An 18,955-nucleotide genomic window follows, 5' to 3' on the forward strand; every position below is an offset into this window, starting at 1 on the left:
ATCAGCAACTGACACAACTGCTCACCTGTTCTCCATCCACAATCACACCTGACAGTATATCTACCTGGCTCTTCTCACCAATCTTCGCCAGATTGTCTGTTTTCCTCAGTGGTATAACGTGTCACCACTTGTCTACCCAACTAAGTAACTTCCTGTGCCCTGGTTCGCTTGTGTCACCTGCCTCTGCATTGCCCATCTGCTTTCCAGGAGGACTTTATCACAGCTTCACCTGCCTTGTCTCGGACTGCAGTCCTGCCTCAGCCTGCCTGCTCTCCTCAGCCTTTCCTCCACACTCCTGGTTCCTCATTGTGTGTTCTTCTAAATAAACGGAACCTACTACTGCACACTCATTGTCCTGGTCGTGCTTTTGGGCCCAGCCCCCGGTATACCATAACAAAAAGGGCATTTTCTGCTGTCAGCGTTAGCACCTATTGTGTTTATATTTTGGGGTTTTACTGTAAATTGGGCTTGAAACGTTTTGTCAATGGCCAAAGAAATGATAGTGGGGTCACTGTGATCACTGTGGCTTCTAGTCCAAATTCAGTCAAATTTTTATAGGAATAAGATGAAATGCGCTAAAGTGAGCTACTCTGATATATCACTTCCATACTGAGCTACTGTCTTTGTTTGATGGTATCCATTTACATTTTCCAGAAAAAAAGAAAAATATATATTCTAGATTATGTCACTTTGTTTACAAAAGTCACTCATCAACAGCATTGATATTGGTAGGTGCAGCTACAATGAATTGTTGGACTTTAAATGACTCTGGGTAATTTACATAAGAGAGATTTCCATCGTAGAAAAGGTTTCAGTCGTAGTCATCTTCCCATCCAGAAGTCATTCTCAATTCTGGATGGGAACCGAAACGTCTTGATTCTGAAAACAGTATCCAGATGACTACGACTGAAACCTTTTCTACGATGGAACACTCCTGGACGAATGAGGGACTACACCGTCTTATTCTATAAGAGAGATTTATTGAAAATATGCAAATATATTATTCAGTTGCTAAGTAATACCTGTGCTCTTGCAAGTAGACTTTGTGTAGTGAGATACCAAGACATGCAAAGTGCTCCTACTCTACTCTCTACTACTAGTTCACCATTGCCAGATAATACTGCATTGCTGCAGCTATTTTCAAATAAACTATTACTGGAAAGGTTGAGCGATTAATTAAGGTTAGCCATAAGCATCATCATCCCAGAACATAATGATTTTTATCATTTTCTCTGATTGAGCCATTTCCAGCTGATGACAAATGCACATGAGCTTAAAGGGGAGCCAGTCATTGTTTGTGCATCGCCCAATGCAGTGAAAAAAAGGCAGAATTTTTTATTCAACAAATAAAGACATTGCAAGTATACATTACAACATTTTTTTATAACTTGCAGAAAGGAAACAATATCATGCAAACAAACATATGCTATTGATCTCTCTTTTTTTCAAATTAAGCTGTTTTCTTATCCATTTCTCGGTCACAGAAAGCAACACAACTCACAACATTATACCCTATTATACCCATTATAAACACTAATACTAATATGAATATGTACATATGACTGGCATGATGAATCACAGATATTTTATAGAACTTTGTCTCCAATGTGATTTGTGTGCACCACAGTAAACAGAGAATTGATCTTGGACAAATAAAGTAGTCAGTAACACATGAACAACATGCTGCGCAAGTACATTCACTACATAGTACTGAATGGCATAACATTTAGTTAAAAGGCCATCATGGTCAATAATGATCATGTCATAACATTAATTTTTGTAATGGAACAAAATCACAATCTTTTATACTGCACACACAGCACTACAAATGACAATTTAGAGCAGTTTCCAGTTTTCAATAAGCAATAACTAACAGAGGACCTTGCGGCAAAACCCCCCAACATGTAATAAAAATATGAAAATGAACAACATAGGTTACACTACACAGCAGTTACCAAAATGATAAATCTCTACAAAACCTCCATTGTATCAGTGCAACAATTACTTTTAATCACAGACAGTTTATATCTAAATGATTATCTTTAAATATATGCACACATTTTTCTTTCTTTGACACAGGAAATAATACAGGACACCAAAAGATCTAATCAGTAAAACCCAGACATATTTAGGCAACTTTAAGCAGATTCGCTCAACCTGAATTACAACTTTGCCACATGGGTCATTAAGCTTCATGAAAATCCAATCAGCAGTGTGTGAGACATTCTGTGTGATGTGCAGCATCACCCTCAGCCAATCATGGTGATTTTGTAAATGCTTGCAAAAGAGCAATGACATGCATTGCTCTGGAAACGTGGGATGAACAAACCAGGGCTGAGCTATACTACACCATTGATTACATCAGTGGAACAAAAATGAACAGATTCGTCTGACAAAAGAGCACTGAATTTTTGTGGAGTTTCAGCATTTCAAAGCAAAGCAAAACACTGATTAAGAGCAGAGATCATGTATTGAAATTCATTAACCCATTACATCTTGCTTACTGGGATGATTGGCCTTGAGCCACTTGTCTTGCTCTTGTTGTCCTTTGCCTCCTCTATGTCTGTACTGTGGCCACCCAAGGCAACCTGCCTGTGTGATGACAGATGAGTCATGTGTACAAGGCAAGTGTTGTTTTCTAATTCAGTCTGTGTGTTTGAATTTCGACAGCATCTCTTAAGACCCTGGTGAAGATGAATGGTAAACAGACCATAAGTGATGGGGTCTAGGCAGGCGTTGAAGAGGCCAAAGATAAACAGCATATGAGTCAGTGAATGAGAGACCGTCTTCTCCATTTTTTCAGGAAACAACCAATACCACAGGCCTAGCAGGTAGTACGGGGTCCAGCAGATGATGAATGATGTCACAATGACAATGCTCATCTTAAGAGTCCTCATCCGAGCTTTAGGGATGTTGTTATGGGAGCGACGGAGATGAACATCTCTAGACAGCACTAGAAGAGAGGAAAACACTGTCTTTGTCACGCACAACTCCTTGGGTCTCAAAACAAATTTTTGAAGAAAACTTGAGACTTACGGTTACCCCGGGGCATGCGACCGGATATCTCAACAAGGATTCGTGTGTAACAGAAGATCATGATGACCAAAGGCAGGAGGAAGAGGCACACGAAGGTGAACATGTTGTAGAGGGTCTCCTGCCAGTGCTGGACAAAACTGCCGTGGGTGGTGCACTGGGTGAAGTTCTGTGGGACTGTGATGGTCACATTGTGAAATATAAACATCTGTATGAAAAGACAAGTAGAGTTATGATTAAATCTAAATCAGTCAGACAGACAGAATGGGTGCTTTTTAATTTAGCGAATTATGCTTCCTCCCATCCTCGCTTGGAAGTCGACTGAGGTCTGCCATCATTAAGGATGTGCCAATTCCTTAAATGCATCTCGGAGGAGACAAGGAGAGAGAATATTTCTCCTATACAGCTGCACATGGTTAGTTAGTTAGTCATGGTTATTAATAGACCCATAATATCAAGACAGATCTTGCCTTTCACAGACAACTTATTGAGTTTATTTAGAGCATTTAGAGCTGATTGGGATTGCTTCCTCACATCCAATAATTTATTTCTATAATCAGTATAATTAAAACAGCAGTCATCAGGTTATTTTCTTTAACGCTGTTACTTCATTATTTTTGCCACATTATAGTACTACCTATTTGGTAGTGATAGACCAATTAATCCGTCGGCCGATGCCTGCACTCAGGCTGATAAACAAAAAATGTCTGCAGACACATCTGCAGGCAGCTTTGTCAGTGTGGCTGCTGTGGAACAATGTTAGCGCTCCCCCTTGTGAGTTTTGGGAACGTAGTGAAAAAGGTAGTTTCGAGCCCTGTACTATAACTCTCATACATCCTGCTGTAAACGTTTGCCTACATTTCCTCAGTCATTGTCTTTACTAAATGTTAACACGTTTCTCCCGTCCTAAATGACAGCAAATCTAATCTAAAACCATTACTGGCTAGCATTAAAAATATATTATTTTATAATGTATGGAATAATGCAGTTGAATGACGTCGCTCTCCCTTAAAGGTGGGGTATGTGATTCTAATCCAATACACGTCTTTTTGTCACATTCAGCAAATATCTCCTCACGGTCCGCTTGCTATCCGTTCAGTGTTCAGTGCCAGCGTTTGTACACAGCCCTGGCTCTGTAAATGGGAAACAAACAAAGTGGCTCGGACCGAGCCACACAACCCTATTCCAGCCATGATTTGTGTGTCAGGTAACGTTAAATGACTTGCCCACGGACATTCAGCTTACTTTCTAGTTTGCCAAGATATGCTGTTGTTGTGATGCTAGCTATAGTAGCAGGAGCTGTCTGGAGCTGTCTGGAGCTGGTGTGCTGGCTGGGAAACCGTCTCGTCCCCTCTGGCTGTTATCTTCGCAGCAGCAACTGTAGGGTTTGCTAACCCATAACCCAGCTAACATTCGTTACATTACTTGCTGTGTCGTTGTTTGCTCTATATCATGGTATTCGTCATGGTATTGGATTTCTCCAGAATCACATACCCCACCTTTAAATACCAGTCAACGTTCTGAAATCTACAGCATAACTCAGTATATTTTTCTATTTCATTAATTAATAAAAATTCCATCTAAAACAACATGTTACTGGCTAAGTTAACCATGCATATTAGATTGTAATGTGCGTGGAATAATGAAATCAAACTGTGGCACTGGCTAAAATGTGCAGAGTTTTTAAATACATATATAAAATAAACATATTGACACTGTTATCACAGTCTAACAGCTGAATATGTCTATTAGACATTTTGAAATCTCTAATAGACTGACGTAGGTGCTAATGTCAATAAAATGATCTACACTTTGGCTGCGTCTAATATATTATATATTATATACTCTATATTTATCAAGAGACATCTGGGCACCTGAAATACTGCACTCACTGTAGGTTATGTACACTTCCAATCCTCTGTTAAAGTAAAGGTCAGTAATTGCAATTCTTGCGGATAAATGAAGCAAGCCCCAAAGGAAAAACCCCATTCCTATTTTTTCTCTAAAGCGCACAAGTTAATTTGATGCCTAATTGGGTTCTCGTAAAAATGAGTTGTAAATACAACAGCAACTCAGTGTTCGGTCAACAATATTGCAATTTTCTCCCATGACAGTGTCTTCATTTCCTGTGCTTCTCTGCTCAGGAAAACATATAATTGGGAAAAATAAATTGAACCTGTGACTGCAAGAAACAGCCCCAAAACTGCAACATTATGACATTAAAGCAAAATATAACATGTAATATATATACAAACTGTTTTATGTAAGCATGTTCTACAACTTGTACATTTCTAATTTATGATGGTTATAGCAGGGCCTTAATGTCAGATCAGTTTTATGATGTTTTTTTATTAAGAGACATGATATCATTTCAACTGAGGGCAGACTCAACATGAGTTGCGGTGAGAAAATCGAAACAGCAGCAGTATTGCTCCCAGCTATTTATTTTCATCAAGACATTTAGTGCAGTTTGTTTGAGGCCCTCAGATATCACAGTGAAGATAAATGGACTGCAAAGGCTGAGCTGTACAACACCTGAGCCACTGGAAGTGAGTCAGTTCGTCAGCCCAGGTCAGCATGGAAAAGACCCTTTGAATGAACATAATATACTTCATTTTTCAAAGGAATAGAATAAACTTTGTTTTGTGTGGAGATTCAAATGCTAAAGTCAGTCAGTAGGCTGACTGTCCAGAGGAAAGTGTGAAAATAAAATACATTTATCTGTTTCTAGCAATCAGACATGTGAATATGATGTAACGGAAATGTCCCCGTCTAAAGATATGGTTTAGAAAGCTGCTGAGTGAGTTTGTGTATATATATATATATATATATATATATATATATATTTTTTTTTTTATATATATTTTTTTTAATCTCTTCAACCCCACGGTCACTCACTGTCAATCAGTACAAAATCATGGTGTTTGGCCAAGCCATGTTAAAACTCACAGAACTTTATTTTACTTTTATTTTTCTTTATTCTAGCGGAGAACCTAAAGTGTCCAAAAATACCAAATGTGTCATGCTGAATCTGGGGGAATGTGTATAAAATGATACTCTAAACATTTCCATCTGATGGAACGGTGTTTAAACATGGAGTCTTGGGTTGAATATTTAATTCAGTATAAACACCATATGCTGTAGCTTTAATGAAACGTTGGAACAAGCCGATACAAGCAAGATAATAATAATATATAGTATATATAGTGGAATAATATGATTTTTCCAAGCTTAAAGCTACATGAAGGGAAAATAAAATAGGAAAAGTGGATGTTACTGTAAGAGGTTAAAATATCTAACAGCAAAGCATTCTGCTTTAAAACAATCAAAATTTTACAGGGAACCCTTGACTTTATATGATTCTTTGTTTTCTCTTATGTATTGTCATAATCTATCTATAATTATATATGACAGTGTGAGCCATTGGACACTTGAATCGATTGATCTAACTATCTATCTAATGCACTAATGTCAAATCAGTTAAGAATCCACCAACTGCTGTTAACTGCTGTCTCAGTCCTGGGTCAGTTAATTTAATAGAGTTTAAGCTGAGGGGCACCACTCAAACTGCAGGTCATTACTCAAAGGGTTTAATCCCTATCGCCTAGTAAATAAATACGTTCATTACAATGTTGTATGAAAGATGTGGAACATTTTAAGAAAATGTAAACTTCAAGAAAGTTGAATATTTGAAAATGAATGAATGAGTAGATAAGACTTGAAAAAGTGTGAAAATGTCTGTCCTATATGTGTGCATGTGTGTGTGTGTGTGTGTGTGCCTGCTTGGACACACATGTATGAATACATGACAGAGAGTGATAAACTTTCTAAAAGCTTCTTAAAAGAACCCCTTTAGGCACTTGGTTCTTCTAGGAACCCTCCAGAAGCTCGAGGACTCATTCAAATTAATAAGGCTTCCTCCAGAAGCTGTGAGCTGAAGAAAAGTGTTTGCTGGAACCCACTTTGGTGGTCGGAGGTTCCTGCAGGAGCTTATAGATTGTCGAGGATTCTTCCAGGAACCTCATCCTATGCAAAGGTTACTTGAAGCACCTTCAATGTAATTTTAAGTTCATTGAGTACCCATATTGGGTACACACATTGGATATTTGCGGCACTTTTAGTTTTTACAGTGTTATGTATTTCTCTTCTGATACAGCTGTACCACTGAGAACCTGGGTCATATTTATTTGGAATTACAACGTTTATATAATAATTTTTGTCCTTTATAGGATATATACGTATACTTACTATATATATTTGGGGCTACACATTTTGTATTGAGTCTTGGTCATGAACAGAGAACATCCTGCAACATACATACCAAGGTTGGACTATATTTGGGCTATCTTTTTGTCAATGGTTTTCTAGAATAAAGAAGCTGGAGTAGAGTCACTGCCATGTCTTTTAGGTTAACAAGCAGTTATTTGAACCCTATAGGAAGCCTTTCAGATTGAAGAAAGTTAAGCTTTTCATTAAGAAATTCTGGAAATTAAAAAACTAATTCAAATTAGTATGTTGAAATAAAAAAAAAGCTGCTGCATGTTCAAAGAATCAATTCAATAACTGAGCAATTACCTTTGTGATTACAAACATTTTCACTACATTTAACATTTTAAGTGAGAGGAACTGCATTGATCTCATTCAGTTTACCACTGTGAGCTTCAGGCTGTGATATACAACTTGTTTTTTCAGCTTACATGTTTGCCGCTGCCTCTACATGACAGAATGTCTCGGACATAAGGTTTGATGCTAGAGTGTCTCAAGCTGTCTGTACCACAAGTCAGGTGATAACAGGTGCAAAGCTCGGAGTAGACATGGCTTATACATATTACATTTTTCGTTAAACTCAATTATCTGATAAAGGAGGGTGAAAAGTAACAGTTTAACCTGTATAACAAACCCATGCTTTTACAGTATATCCAATACAAACAGTAGTGTAACAGTATATAATATTCTAGCAGCAAAATATTTTGATTTGAGTTTCTTTTCTAGGATTACAGCCTTAGAATTTATAAATGGAGACTTGGTCCTGTGGCCTTCCACGGTAGAGACAATTACAGGTATGTAAAGAGTCCAGTATTCATACCAGTGCTCCAGCAGCCTCTGTGTTACATGTGGTGGAAATACAGATGCCTAAGTGTCAGCTGTACAACCCTGCCATAGATTCCAGGCATCTTGGTATTTTACATGTGAATTAAAATGTCTCCTATTCTTCATCACAGTCCTGTCTAACAAAGTTAAAGCCCTGAAAGGAATGATTCAGGAGCATGAATTAGACTGCGTTCAGACTGATAATAGCACTGGATGAAAAAAACGCAAGTGGCTGCATTGCTGAGGTATGGTTGCTACAGGTTACCAGTGAGAAAATGAGCTGTGGACCAGAAAGTCCAGTTTGACGCAATGCACAGTGTTTATACTCCTACAGTATGTATGTATTATTGAGCTATATCCTGCTTTTTTGGTTTTCTGGTGCTGCGTTTTTTAGCGCAGTATCCCAAACCTGTACTTCATAGTCAATGATTTCACAGCTCACAATCCACAGTAGATCCACTACCAATGCTCAGTGCCAATTCAGTAACTAGTGTGTCCTTTATAGAGGTTTGGGTCACGGATGGGTATGCAGAGCATCCAACTCTCGTGTGGGAGTTCGTGTCACAGACCTCCAAATAATATTTGCTTCTGTTCACCGTAACCAGGGTCCTCGCCTAACCCAACCAAGTGTTTTAAGTTGCTTAACCTTAAAGCAGTATTAATTGATTTAGTTTGGCCACTTGTGGGCAGCAGAAAGCTATAAATGCAACACTGGCACATAATCATAATGAAACTAATCAAGTGAACTCTGTTTTAGCTCTGTTTTGGTCTCCACCAACTCCTGAAGGAAATACCTGCCCCTTTAGCTGTTAAATGTTCCACTATGTTCACCGACAAGATGCTAACTGGGTCTATCTGCCATTTGGTGTTGGGCAGGTAGTGTACAGTGGTTTATCAGTGCTTTTTAGCTGCCTACTGTGTGTGGAAACGATGCTGATGAGAGCTGTGAGTGAGAACCAAAACAGTAAAGATGCGTCCCCTAAAACCAAAACAATGAGCTGAAAGACACCTTTCACATACATGTTGTCATTTGATAATTTTTTAAATATAAAAATACTAATTAAAGCAGCTTTAACCATATCTTAACCATACTTTCTTTGCCATACCTATGATCTTTCCCTTACCTCAGTCATACTGTAGTTGCCATATGCAGATATTGTGGGAAACAGTAATTCTAAAAATGATTCATTGAACCTAAAATGGGGTTTTGCAGAAATATCAGCATGATGTCTGGTAACAGGCTTGTTTTTTTTGAAGCAGTGCTGTTAATGTTCTGAACACAGACAGTATAGAAGCCAGCTTTCTTTCTACAGTACACCTTTTGTTTTTAAACTTAAATTACTGCAGCTATGATGGCTATTATTGCTGTAGCTCAGCTGATAAAAGTGCTGCATCATAAATCATAAAACCAATAATACAAATGCAGAAATTAAATTGATTACCACAAAAATGTATGAATAGAAATCGTAGTCTTATTTGTATATCCATCAAAGGCTGAGGGTTTCATTATGTTGCCTAATGAGTCTTAGAACCCACATACTGCAGCAATACATATATATGCAAGACCATTTGCAGGGGTTTGTTCCCTTTTGATCTTTCAAAGGTTCAAACAGCAAAAAGGTTTTGAAATAAGTGCTTGCCTTTCCAAGAACCTTTGCAGAAGCTTCTCAGGAGAAAGGGGTTTCTCAGAGGTCAGTGGTGCTTGGTAGCCCCTTGCTGTGAGAGAGTATATGTGCAGGACGAGCGTTAAATAAAGAGATATGAACACTCATTAGAATACCCGTCAGCTAATCAGCCAGTCACGGTGTGAGGCTGGAAACTAGCTGTATTTTTGCATTATAAATCAGTCGTAAAAGACATAAATAATCATTTAGTGGGTTACAGTTAGTGAAGCAGATTTTGTGACATCACTATTTGGAAAAGCAGCTTACAGATACAACATGTGGATAAAGAGGACACTTGTTTTACCCTATTATTATTTGCAGCCACCATCTCTGCTGCCTCCACTGAGAAAAGGCTTCAGACGCACAGCAGCAGGAGCAGCTAAGACTAGGCTGTGTATTTCTTCGTGACTCGTTAAAATAAAAATTGGAAACCTTCACATATTTGTGCCATTATCTTTCCTGTCACCTCTTTCAGGCTGCTCGGTTTACACTCTCAGTAGCTAAATCTGGACTGTGTCCGATGAAGCTTAATAAAGTCCACATCACATGTAGGGTAGCTGTAGTGTAATGAAACCTGCAACATTACTTGTTACCGTATACAGTGGCCCTGGAAATAATGACGATACATGCCAAACATTGTGAATCAGCGAACAGTGGCAGAGGTCCACAATTTAAATCTCATTGACTGAGTTACAGTAGATGTTATTCAACACCACAAAGCTGTGGAAAAACTGCAAAATGTGATGCCTGCAACATATTATTAGTCTTATTTGGCAATTCAAGGTAAAGGGTTTTTATTTAAATCATGGTATTTGACCACACGTAAAAAAAATGGCCCCTGAGTTCTTTCATATGCCTGAGCCTTACATTTGCATTTCACTAAAAGGGTGCAGAATGCACTGAATAAGAATTAGAATAACAATATAGTCAAAGATAAATAAAGAAAATAAGGTGGCGTCATCTTGTTCCCATTTAAGGCCAGAGTTTCTCCTTATCTGCTATTAATTTAACTGTGTAGTTCACTAAATGTTATCACTCTACATGGTCTTATTATTATTAGCATAATTATTATTATTATCATTGCTTATTTACTTTCTTGCCGAGAGTTAGATGAGAAGATACCACTCATATATGTAAGTCTGTTAAATATGAAGCCATGGCCAGGAGATCCTTAGCTTAGCTTAGCATAAAGACTGGAAATAGGGCAAAACCGCTAGCCTGGCTCTGTCTGAAGTTTAAAAAAGTTCGGCACCTCTGAAGCTCATAAATTCCTAAAAGCCTGTTGGGTCAATGATCCCTGGACATCATGCTACACCTGATCAGAAATCCAATTTGATCAGTGTGAGCTGCTGCCTCATTTGTGTTCAGCAGTTTAAACCAGTTCAAGGTCTGATATGAATTCTGCATATGTTGTTTCGGAACCAGCAACCACGACCTTGTGCTTTATGTGCTGGAGCAGATCATATCCATACTAATGTTTAATATTGTGAAGCTCTCCACAACTTGTAAATAAAGAGTTTGCAACCATTTATTTTTAACAATGAAACTTAAATTAATTAAAAGTGACACTCTGAACACAACAGGTGCAGGCAATGTGCACCTTTTTAGGTGTTTTACTTTTGTCTTCTACACACTGTATTGCAAGCAGTACTGCAGGTTCATCTCCCTTTTCAGCAAAACTCAACAAGCTGGATTCACTAGAGCTGCTTTCTTAACAAGGTTTCATTCTCCTGCAAATAAAAGGCCAGATGTGACAGGTGTTTAACCAGCAGCTTTCATGCCAGATACTTTATATGAGTATAGGGTAATGTATAGGGAGGGACTTATTTGATGTGAAGACCCAGAGTGGCAGAATCATACAAACTAAAAAGTGTTTTCTCTTACCTGAGGGAGCGAGAGGATCACACTCATCGTCCAGGCCACAGTCAACATTATTCTGCTTTTCCTTTTGGCCTCACTTATGCCCAGAGGATTGAGGATGGCAGACTGTCTATCCAAGCTGATGACCACAGTTATAAAAGCGCAGGAGTACATCGCCACCAGTTTCATGAACATCAGCAGCCTGCAGGCGACGTCTCCCGCCTGCCACTGCACCGTGATGTTCCACACTGCGTCCACAGGCATCACGATGAAAGTCACCAGCAGGTCCGCCACAGTCAGGTTCATTATGAGGATCCTGACGTGTGACTTGCGCTTGCCGCCGTTGCCGGCAGCCCACAGCACAACCAGGTTGCACACAGCTGACACTGAGCACAGAGTGAAGGTGATGATGACTCTGACTTTGGCCGCGGTGGAGAAAGTGGGCAGCTGGAGCGCGTCTCCATCAGTGCTTTTATTGCACACTGAGGTGGGTCCCTGGCAGCTGCCATTTACTGTTTGATCCGTCAGCTGGTGGAACATGATGAACACCGGAGTCTGACTGACGGGGGACACAGATAAAAGCAAGTCATTAATCCCGTCTACTCCTAGACTGTGTTTTTCTTCTGCATCTCCAACTGGAACTTTAACTGTGAAAACTGGAAGAAGAAAAAAAGAAATAATTTTTTCATGGTCGACTGGATCTGTGTGTTTTATCTGCTGTGCGTTGGTGGCACCTGTAACATGGCTGCACATCGTTAAAACAGTTCTGTAGGAATTCCTGGCACATGCAAATTTCATTAACGCACAGTAAATGACCAGATACCACGTTATTTAGCTTTTATATTCAGAAGCATGCAAAGTGATCACACAAACAGTGACAGTCATGGAACTAATCCTAAATGAATAAAGAAGAGGAAAGGAGAGGAGGAATCAAAAAATACTAAACAACACAGGTGAGGAAAAAATGCCAGGAATAATAATATTGAAGTGGGTACTTGCCTGGTTATTGCCCCGAATGAAGACAAAAAGAGAAGGACAGAAATCTTTTAACCACTTTTCAACGCAGATAAAAATAGCTTACCTGCAATTAGCGGAGCTGCCAGTCAGGTTAATGTGGATCTCTCTGAGCGTCTTTCTCCTGCAGTCACTGCAGCTGTTGCTTCGGTCCGCTTTATTCCTCCACTCTGACGCTTTATATGACAAGCGACGGCTGTCATCAGCCGGGTTGGTTTGATCAGTCTATCAACCACAGGAGCTTCTCTTCTGAAATCCCTTAAACCCTCTTATTCATGTTTTGTTCGTCTTTCCAAAAAGGTTTTTTTTTTATTTTTATTCCGGTTATGATGCCAGAGATGCAGAATTAAGATGATTAAGTGATTCTTACCTGCTCTGTCATCTAGGACAGTTAGTTGCCTTCACTTAAGGCCTTTCCTTCTGGTGTTTCTCTTTACAGCCATCTGAAGGCAGCAGGTATCTGGTTCAACTGTGGTCTCTAACTGGTGTGATGTTGCGCACTGTCAAGCCACAATTATGCACGGCATATCCGCTGATTAAATATTGTGCAACCAGCATCAGACTGTTGTGAAGTAAATAGCCACAGAAATCGCTGTGCTTTTCCAAATTTATTTTTTTCAGTTTCCAGCAGCCTTAAAAGAATATACAGGAAGTCACCAAAATATTTACATCCTGTTAGATCCATCTGTATGCTACCGGAAGTTTGCAGAATGTATTTCTTATGCTTTACAATGCAATTGTCCGATAAATAACCAATACATTTATCAGAACTGAACTTTGACTCAGTGTGAATACTTTTTCTTTAGCAGTTACTGTTACGTGATATGTAGGCAGAGAATAATGGCTACTTTGCACATAAATTCCATTGTATTAATTATTTTAATGGGTATGTGAGATGTGGTTTGTGATATTAAATATGTAATCTCACAAATGTAACAAATAGAAAAACAAACTTTGTACCAATGAGTTGATAATACTTTTTAAGGTTCAAGGTTTTGAGGTCATGCAAAGTGGATTATAACAATAAATCAACTTTTCACAGTGGTCTAAGTTTGTCTATCATATCCTGGCATTGTATTCTATCTTTTGGTTCTTTTTATGTCTGCCTTGTAAAGCACTTTGAAATTGCTCGTTTTAAAAAGTGCTATATAAATAACCTTTATTATAATTATCAACCACACTATATGTGATAAGATATGTTTAACAGATTAAACCTTCATTGCACAACATGAGACTAATAATCTAGCATTAAATATTACAATTACACAGAAAATTAGGATTTTCTACAAAACGTACACGTTCAATCTGAAAACGGTGTGCACGTTTTGCTATGGTTTCCGGGTTGAATGACATGTTTCCTCGAAATTGTGTGCAGCGGCTTTGAGGTACGTTTTGTCTCGGTTGGTGAGTGTATCAGAGGCATTACTCAATCAACAAGGACGTGTTTAAATTCCACCATATTAAAAAGGCAGTATGCTTGCTTACACAACAGGGTGTTCAAATAAACGTTTTGCTATGGTTTGTCGGGGCTGAAACCAGCCACGGTGTTTGTGGTCGAAGCTAAGAGCCAACCAGCTCTTTGATCAGGCGAGAGCCAGGAGAGCAGCTACAGCGCCTGGCTCTAAAAACTGCAGCTGCCTCGATATCGTTGCCCACGTGTGCATGACGTGTGCATGACGTCAGAGCAAGTTGGGATCAAGTTGGACACAAATCTAACCAGCATGCATTGTGCGGTGATCGCCGGTGATCAATTCTGCGCAGGCCTGGCTCATCTCAAACAAGCCTATTGTCCGTAAGCAGCCCTACAATGCATTCTGGTAGTGCTGTGGTGTGTTTCGAGAGACAGGGAGAGAGACGTTTCTCTGTTTTCAGAAACATTTCAGTGAACTATTTTCGGAATATAAAAGAAAGTTTCCAAATGAGCCGCCATGTTGGTCTGGTTTGAAATCCAGGAGCAGACAGCCCACAAGTGAAAGGAAGTGTTTCCTGTTTCAGGTAAGAAGAACACCTGTCAATCATCTAGTGTGACAACGCCAGTGACCCATCAAGCGTCCAATGCTGGGAAGCGGCGCAACCCCTCGCGTCCAAAAACGCCCCTGTGGACACATACCGTAACTCCCTCAGGACTGTCCGTTCCTGCCAGTTCTCATCCAGTTCCTCCATCCAAAACACCAAGTGAAGGTCGCACGCCAGCATGCACAGAGGATTATACAGTGCGCGGCCAAGTTGTGCTTATGCGTAGTTCCAAAGGAAATGACTGTCTGATGGCAAGGTATAGCACTGAAAATATTCAAAATATAGTGTACACTTGAACTGATATTGATTTTTTTTTTTCGTGGGCCTACTTTTAGGTGGCTAAAATACGTTTTGCTGCTGACCCTTTCCACAGCAGTACATTGCGTAGCTTCCGTGCCAGTACAACTATCTGCTTCTCCAAACTGGGGACGTACCGACTGCCATCTACTGCTGGTAATTGACTATGGATACGTACCTCATACAGCCCCCCTTCAAAAAACCTGAACTATCCCTTTAAATTCTACTTTCATTTTATTTATGGCACTACGGTGGTATTGAACTGCAGATGGTAATTGTATGGATCACTTTGATAACAAAAACAAATAAAACTGATCGCTATTATACCAAAAACATGATGACCATACGGTCCACAAAAGTGAATTCAACTAAAAGGAGTCCTCATCTGCTCTTGGCAGAATATTTGTGCTGCTGTATTTGTATATGAAACTCTTCACGTCCCAGACAACAATAAGTGTTCTCTGAGAAAAAAAACTCTTCAGGATTCTTCTTAAACTGTCAGTGCATCATGATGGGAGAGTATTTGTTATTTGCTTGGAGCAGCCTCAAGTAGAGCACAGCCGTCACCTTTTGTTTTCTGTTTTGTTTTTATCTTTAACTGGATTATTTCCAGCAAGATATTTCACACAACACTGGGATGATAAGAATTACTTTTTGTGTGTGTGATTTAGAGGTATTTCAAGCCTCTTGCAGGAAATACACAGAGTTTTCTTCTCAGTTGTGTAGCCCTCTATCAGGAAAAGAAGCATGCTACAGTATTTTCTTTATACAGGGCATTCAATTACGAATAAACTCAGCGTGCTTCACATTAAAATGCATGTGCAAACATGCACAAAAACAGTAAGAAATCCACATCCTGACACTCCACAGGCATTAACTACAGACACACACATACAGAAACAAATCAAAAGCCTGAGAAAATAGAAGGTTAAGTGGGCAATTTTCCCAATGAATGCCACAAATTCACTGCTACCACTGTTTGTGGTAATTTGATTGCAAAGTAACTAAATCACAATCTTAACTCAAACGAGAAGGCCTCAAAGCTGTCTTGCACTGCTACCTGTCTTGTAGAGGAGTCCTGTGTCAAAATTTTAATAAATGATTTAGTTTAAAGTGACTATAGTCAATATTTTAATAACAATGGAAAAATATGACAACATGAAAGGTGTGAACCCACAGAGTATTGCAGCAGAACTCTGCAGCTCCCCTTGGCTCTACAGAGCATTTTAGAGTCTTTTAGCTCATTGTTTTAGGTTATCCACCCCACAACTTTACTGATTTGGTTCACTCTCACTGCTCTCATAGTGTTGCTTCTGGCAGCAGTTTGAGCAGAAAAAGCTCTAAAAACTCACTCTACACCTGCTCAACACCCAACAGCAGACAGACAAAGTTAGTGGCTACCTGTCCCTGGACATAGTGGAGCATTAACAGCTAAAGAGCAAGATATTTCCCTCAAGTGTTGTAGAGACCAAAAGAGAGCTAAGGGAGGGTGAAAATTGGACTTACTGTACATTTATCAGGTGACCAGAAACACGACTCCACATGAATGATAATGTTGTTCTGCATCTACTGGATGTGTAAATAAGCAACTGTTTGCCATAACATCTTAAAAGGTGATGATATGTAAATGTTGTGTTTACAGTAATTTTTTTTTCTGCTGCCCCTAAGTGGCCAAAAAAACATGCAAACTTTGTTTGCTTGTTTGTTTTTAATTTGTTCAAAATCATCAATTTGAATGACAGAAACTTGTATAATCATCATCGCAATATGATTCTGTTGAAAGTTGATGAATGATAATATTAAATTATCACCATACCTTTACTACTGGCTGCTACATATATGCTACATTATAGGAGATATGGTTATGGCCCTCATACAATTTTTACATATATGTGGGAAGTCCAGAATAATAATCACATGTTGTGAAAGACACAGCAGGATTGTCACAGGTTATAGTCTCTTCTAGTGTCGTTTTTAATGTCGTTTTAAAAGCAGTAGAACTATATTTGTCCTACTGTACACATCTCCTTTTAACATACAGTAAATGATAAGCAATGCTGTTTTAGGGTTCACATTCTCTACAAATGCAGAGTCCCTCCAGAATAAAGGCCAAAGTCTGCTCATCCATTGACGCATTTAGCAAGTAGGTCATGCATCATGAGCCACCAGAGCTACCAGAGCCCTGTAATGAATAGTCTTAATGTGTTTCATATGGTGTATACACTGCAAACACCACACATTAGCAGCCCAAATGTAGAATGGCATCACTGTGAGCAAACAATCTAACAGACTCACATTTTATATCAAAATGTAAAAAAATCTTTATTTTACAGTATTGATTTGAATATCATATGTGGTACATTTTTACTGAAATCCTTTTATCTAATCTAATTTTATATCTCGAGGTTATGAGATGAAGTAGTCGGCAATGGAAACAGAGGCTAACTCGATGACAGATAATTTGTTTTTATTGGTCTCACTGCTGCAAGTTATAGCTGAGGAATATCAAGTTGTTCTCGATGATTGTATTATACATTATTTTTCTAGAAAAATTCTGAGAATTGCCCACTGTGATGCCAGCATTGATTCACATAATCATAGTTTAGATTACGTGCCAAAATAGAGGCTGTCAGTTTTCGCCCTCTCACAAAGCAACAAATTCATCTTGGATAGCCTCTTTCATTCACACACAGAGGGAGAGAGAGAGAGAGATGGGCTGAGTGTGAGAAATTATCCACAATTTCATGCATTTTACATTTTTTACTCAATGAGCCATATCTTCCTCTCACATTTCAGTATGGTAAGCCTGAGTTTATCTGAAAAGGAAGACATACATTATGAGCTCTATTGCAATACTACATTTAGTGTTGCGAGTAAACACACATTTGGTCCTTGTGTTCACAGACAGCTGGTGTTCATTAATTTTCTTGTCCAGGATCCTTTTCATTCCACCGTTTTTGTTTTCCCTGTTGCATGTAATGCCATACACCACTCCAGTTTCCCTCTTCCATATGCGACCACTTGCTATCATGAGATCAAAGGTAAACTTAGGTCACGTGACGACAACTGAGCATACACTGATGAAGACTGGTTAAAACCGGTAGTAAATGGACATTAATCCTGCAGTAACTGATTTTTTTGGCCTCTTGGGGACAGCAGAAACAAGTTACGAACACAACATTGACATTGCATCACCTTTTAAGTTCATATGACGAACAGTTGCTTATTTACATTAAATAATTTCTAATTTTTGCTTCTGTATTTATTTACATTTAATTAATTCCTATATGTATTTACTTTCCCATTTCATTTTCCATTTTATTTATTCATTTGTTCATTTATTTATTTATTCATTAATTTAATTATTTATTTATTTATTCAGTTTTTATGTATTTGTAACTTTGTTAAGCCCATGACACACAGCTCCCCTCATTTGCATGAAGCAGAAATGCATAGAGAAATGTAAAAAGAAAAGACAAAAATAAATAAGTTTGGGGAAATAAATGGGGGGTGGGTGGAATGCAAAGGGAAAATGATACATTTGTAAATACATTTTAAAAAATGTATGCATAAATAAATGAATAAATAAATAACTACATGAACACAAATTAATGAATAAATAAATAAACAAATTAATAAATAAAATGGAAAATGAAATGGGGAAGTAAATAAATATGGGAATTAATACAAATGTAAATACAGAAGCAAATTAAAACAGAAATATCAATTTGTGTCATATTTTCTAAATTATTTAATGCCTACATTAATTTTAATATTTTTGGTGCATTTAATGGCATATTAATTTTTTTCTTTATTTTTGCTTTTGGCAGTTCCGGTCCTCCATATCTATCCCATGAAAAGATAAAACTCAACAATGCATTAGTTTGTCTCTCAATACTTTCCAACATCCCTACCCTGTCTTTGGCTTTCAACCCCAAGACCAGTCGTTACTACTGAAGACATAAATCTTTAAATTTGGT

At 38.5% G+C, this 18,955-nt stretch overlaps 1 protein-coding gene across 4 annotated transcripts; it reads right to left on the reverse strand.

Annotated features, from left to right (window-relative positions):
• Window positions 1-1,039: 1,039 nt before the first annotated feature.
• gnrhr4 (gonadotropin releasing hormone receptor 4) lies at window positions 1,040-13,535 on the reverse strand. 4 transcript variants are annotated; one of them, XM_044192124.1, is made up of 5 exons: window positions 13,033-13,529; window positions 12,730-12,920; window positions 11,673-12,207; window positions 3,037-3,241; window positions 1,040-2,953 (listed from the first exon to the last, which is right to left on the reverse strand). In XM_044192124.1, the coding sequence occupies exons 3-5, from the start codon at window positions 12,186-12,188 to the stop codon at window positions 2,490-2,492; spliced, it is 1,185 nt and encodes a 394-aa protein (XP_044048059.1). In that variant the 5' UTR covers window positions 12,189-12,207; window positions 12,730-12,920; window positions 13,033-13,529; the 3' UTR covers window positions 1,040-2,489. The 4 variants fall into 4 exon arrangements, with proteins under 4 accessions (XP_044048059.1, XP_044048060.1, XP_044048058.1 ...); XM_044192125.1 differs by having other exon boundaries at window positions 3,043-3,241; window positions 12,730-13,535; XM_044192123.1 differs by having other exon boundaries at window positions 11,673-12,304; window positions 12,730-13,530.
• Window positions 13,536-18,955: the final 5,420 nt, after the last annotated feature.

This window comes from Siniperca chuatsi, linkage group LG4 (genome assembly GCF_020085105.1).
Source record: "Siniperca chuatsi isolate FFG_IHB_CAS linkage group LG4, ASM2008510v1, whole genome shotgun sequence".
Classification (NCBI taxonomy): domain Eukaryota; kingdom Metazoa; phylum Chordata; class Actinopteri; order Centrarchiformes; family Sinipercidae; genus Siniperca; species Siniperca chuatsi.

Coding starts and splice junctions, on each gene's coding strand:
- gnrhr4 (XM_044192123.1), bottom strand. CDS start 12,188: ATGTTCCACCAGCTGACGGATCAAACAGTAAATGGCAGCTGCCAGGGA. Junction 3,242..11,672: donor TGATCCTCTCGCTCCCTCAG/GTAAGAGAAAAC, acceptor CTTTTCATACAG/ATGTTTATATTTCACAATGT. Junction 2,954..3,036: donor TCGCATGCCCCGGGGTAACC/GTAAGTCTCAAG, acceptor CCTCTCTTCTAG/TGCTGTCTAGAGATGTTCAT.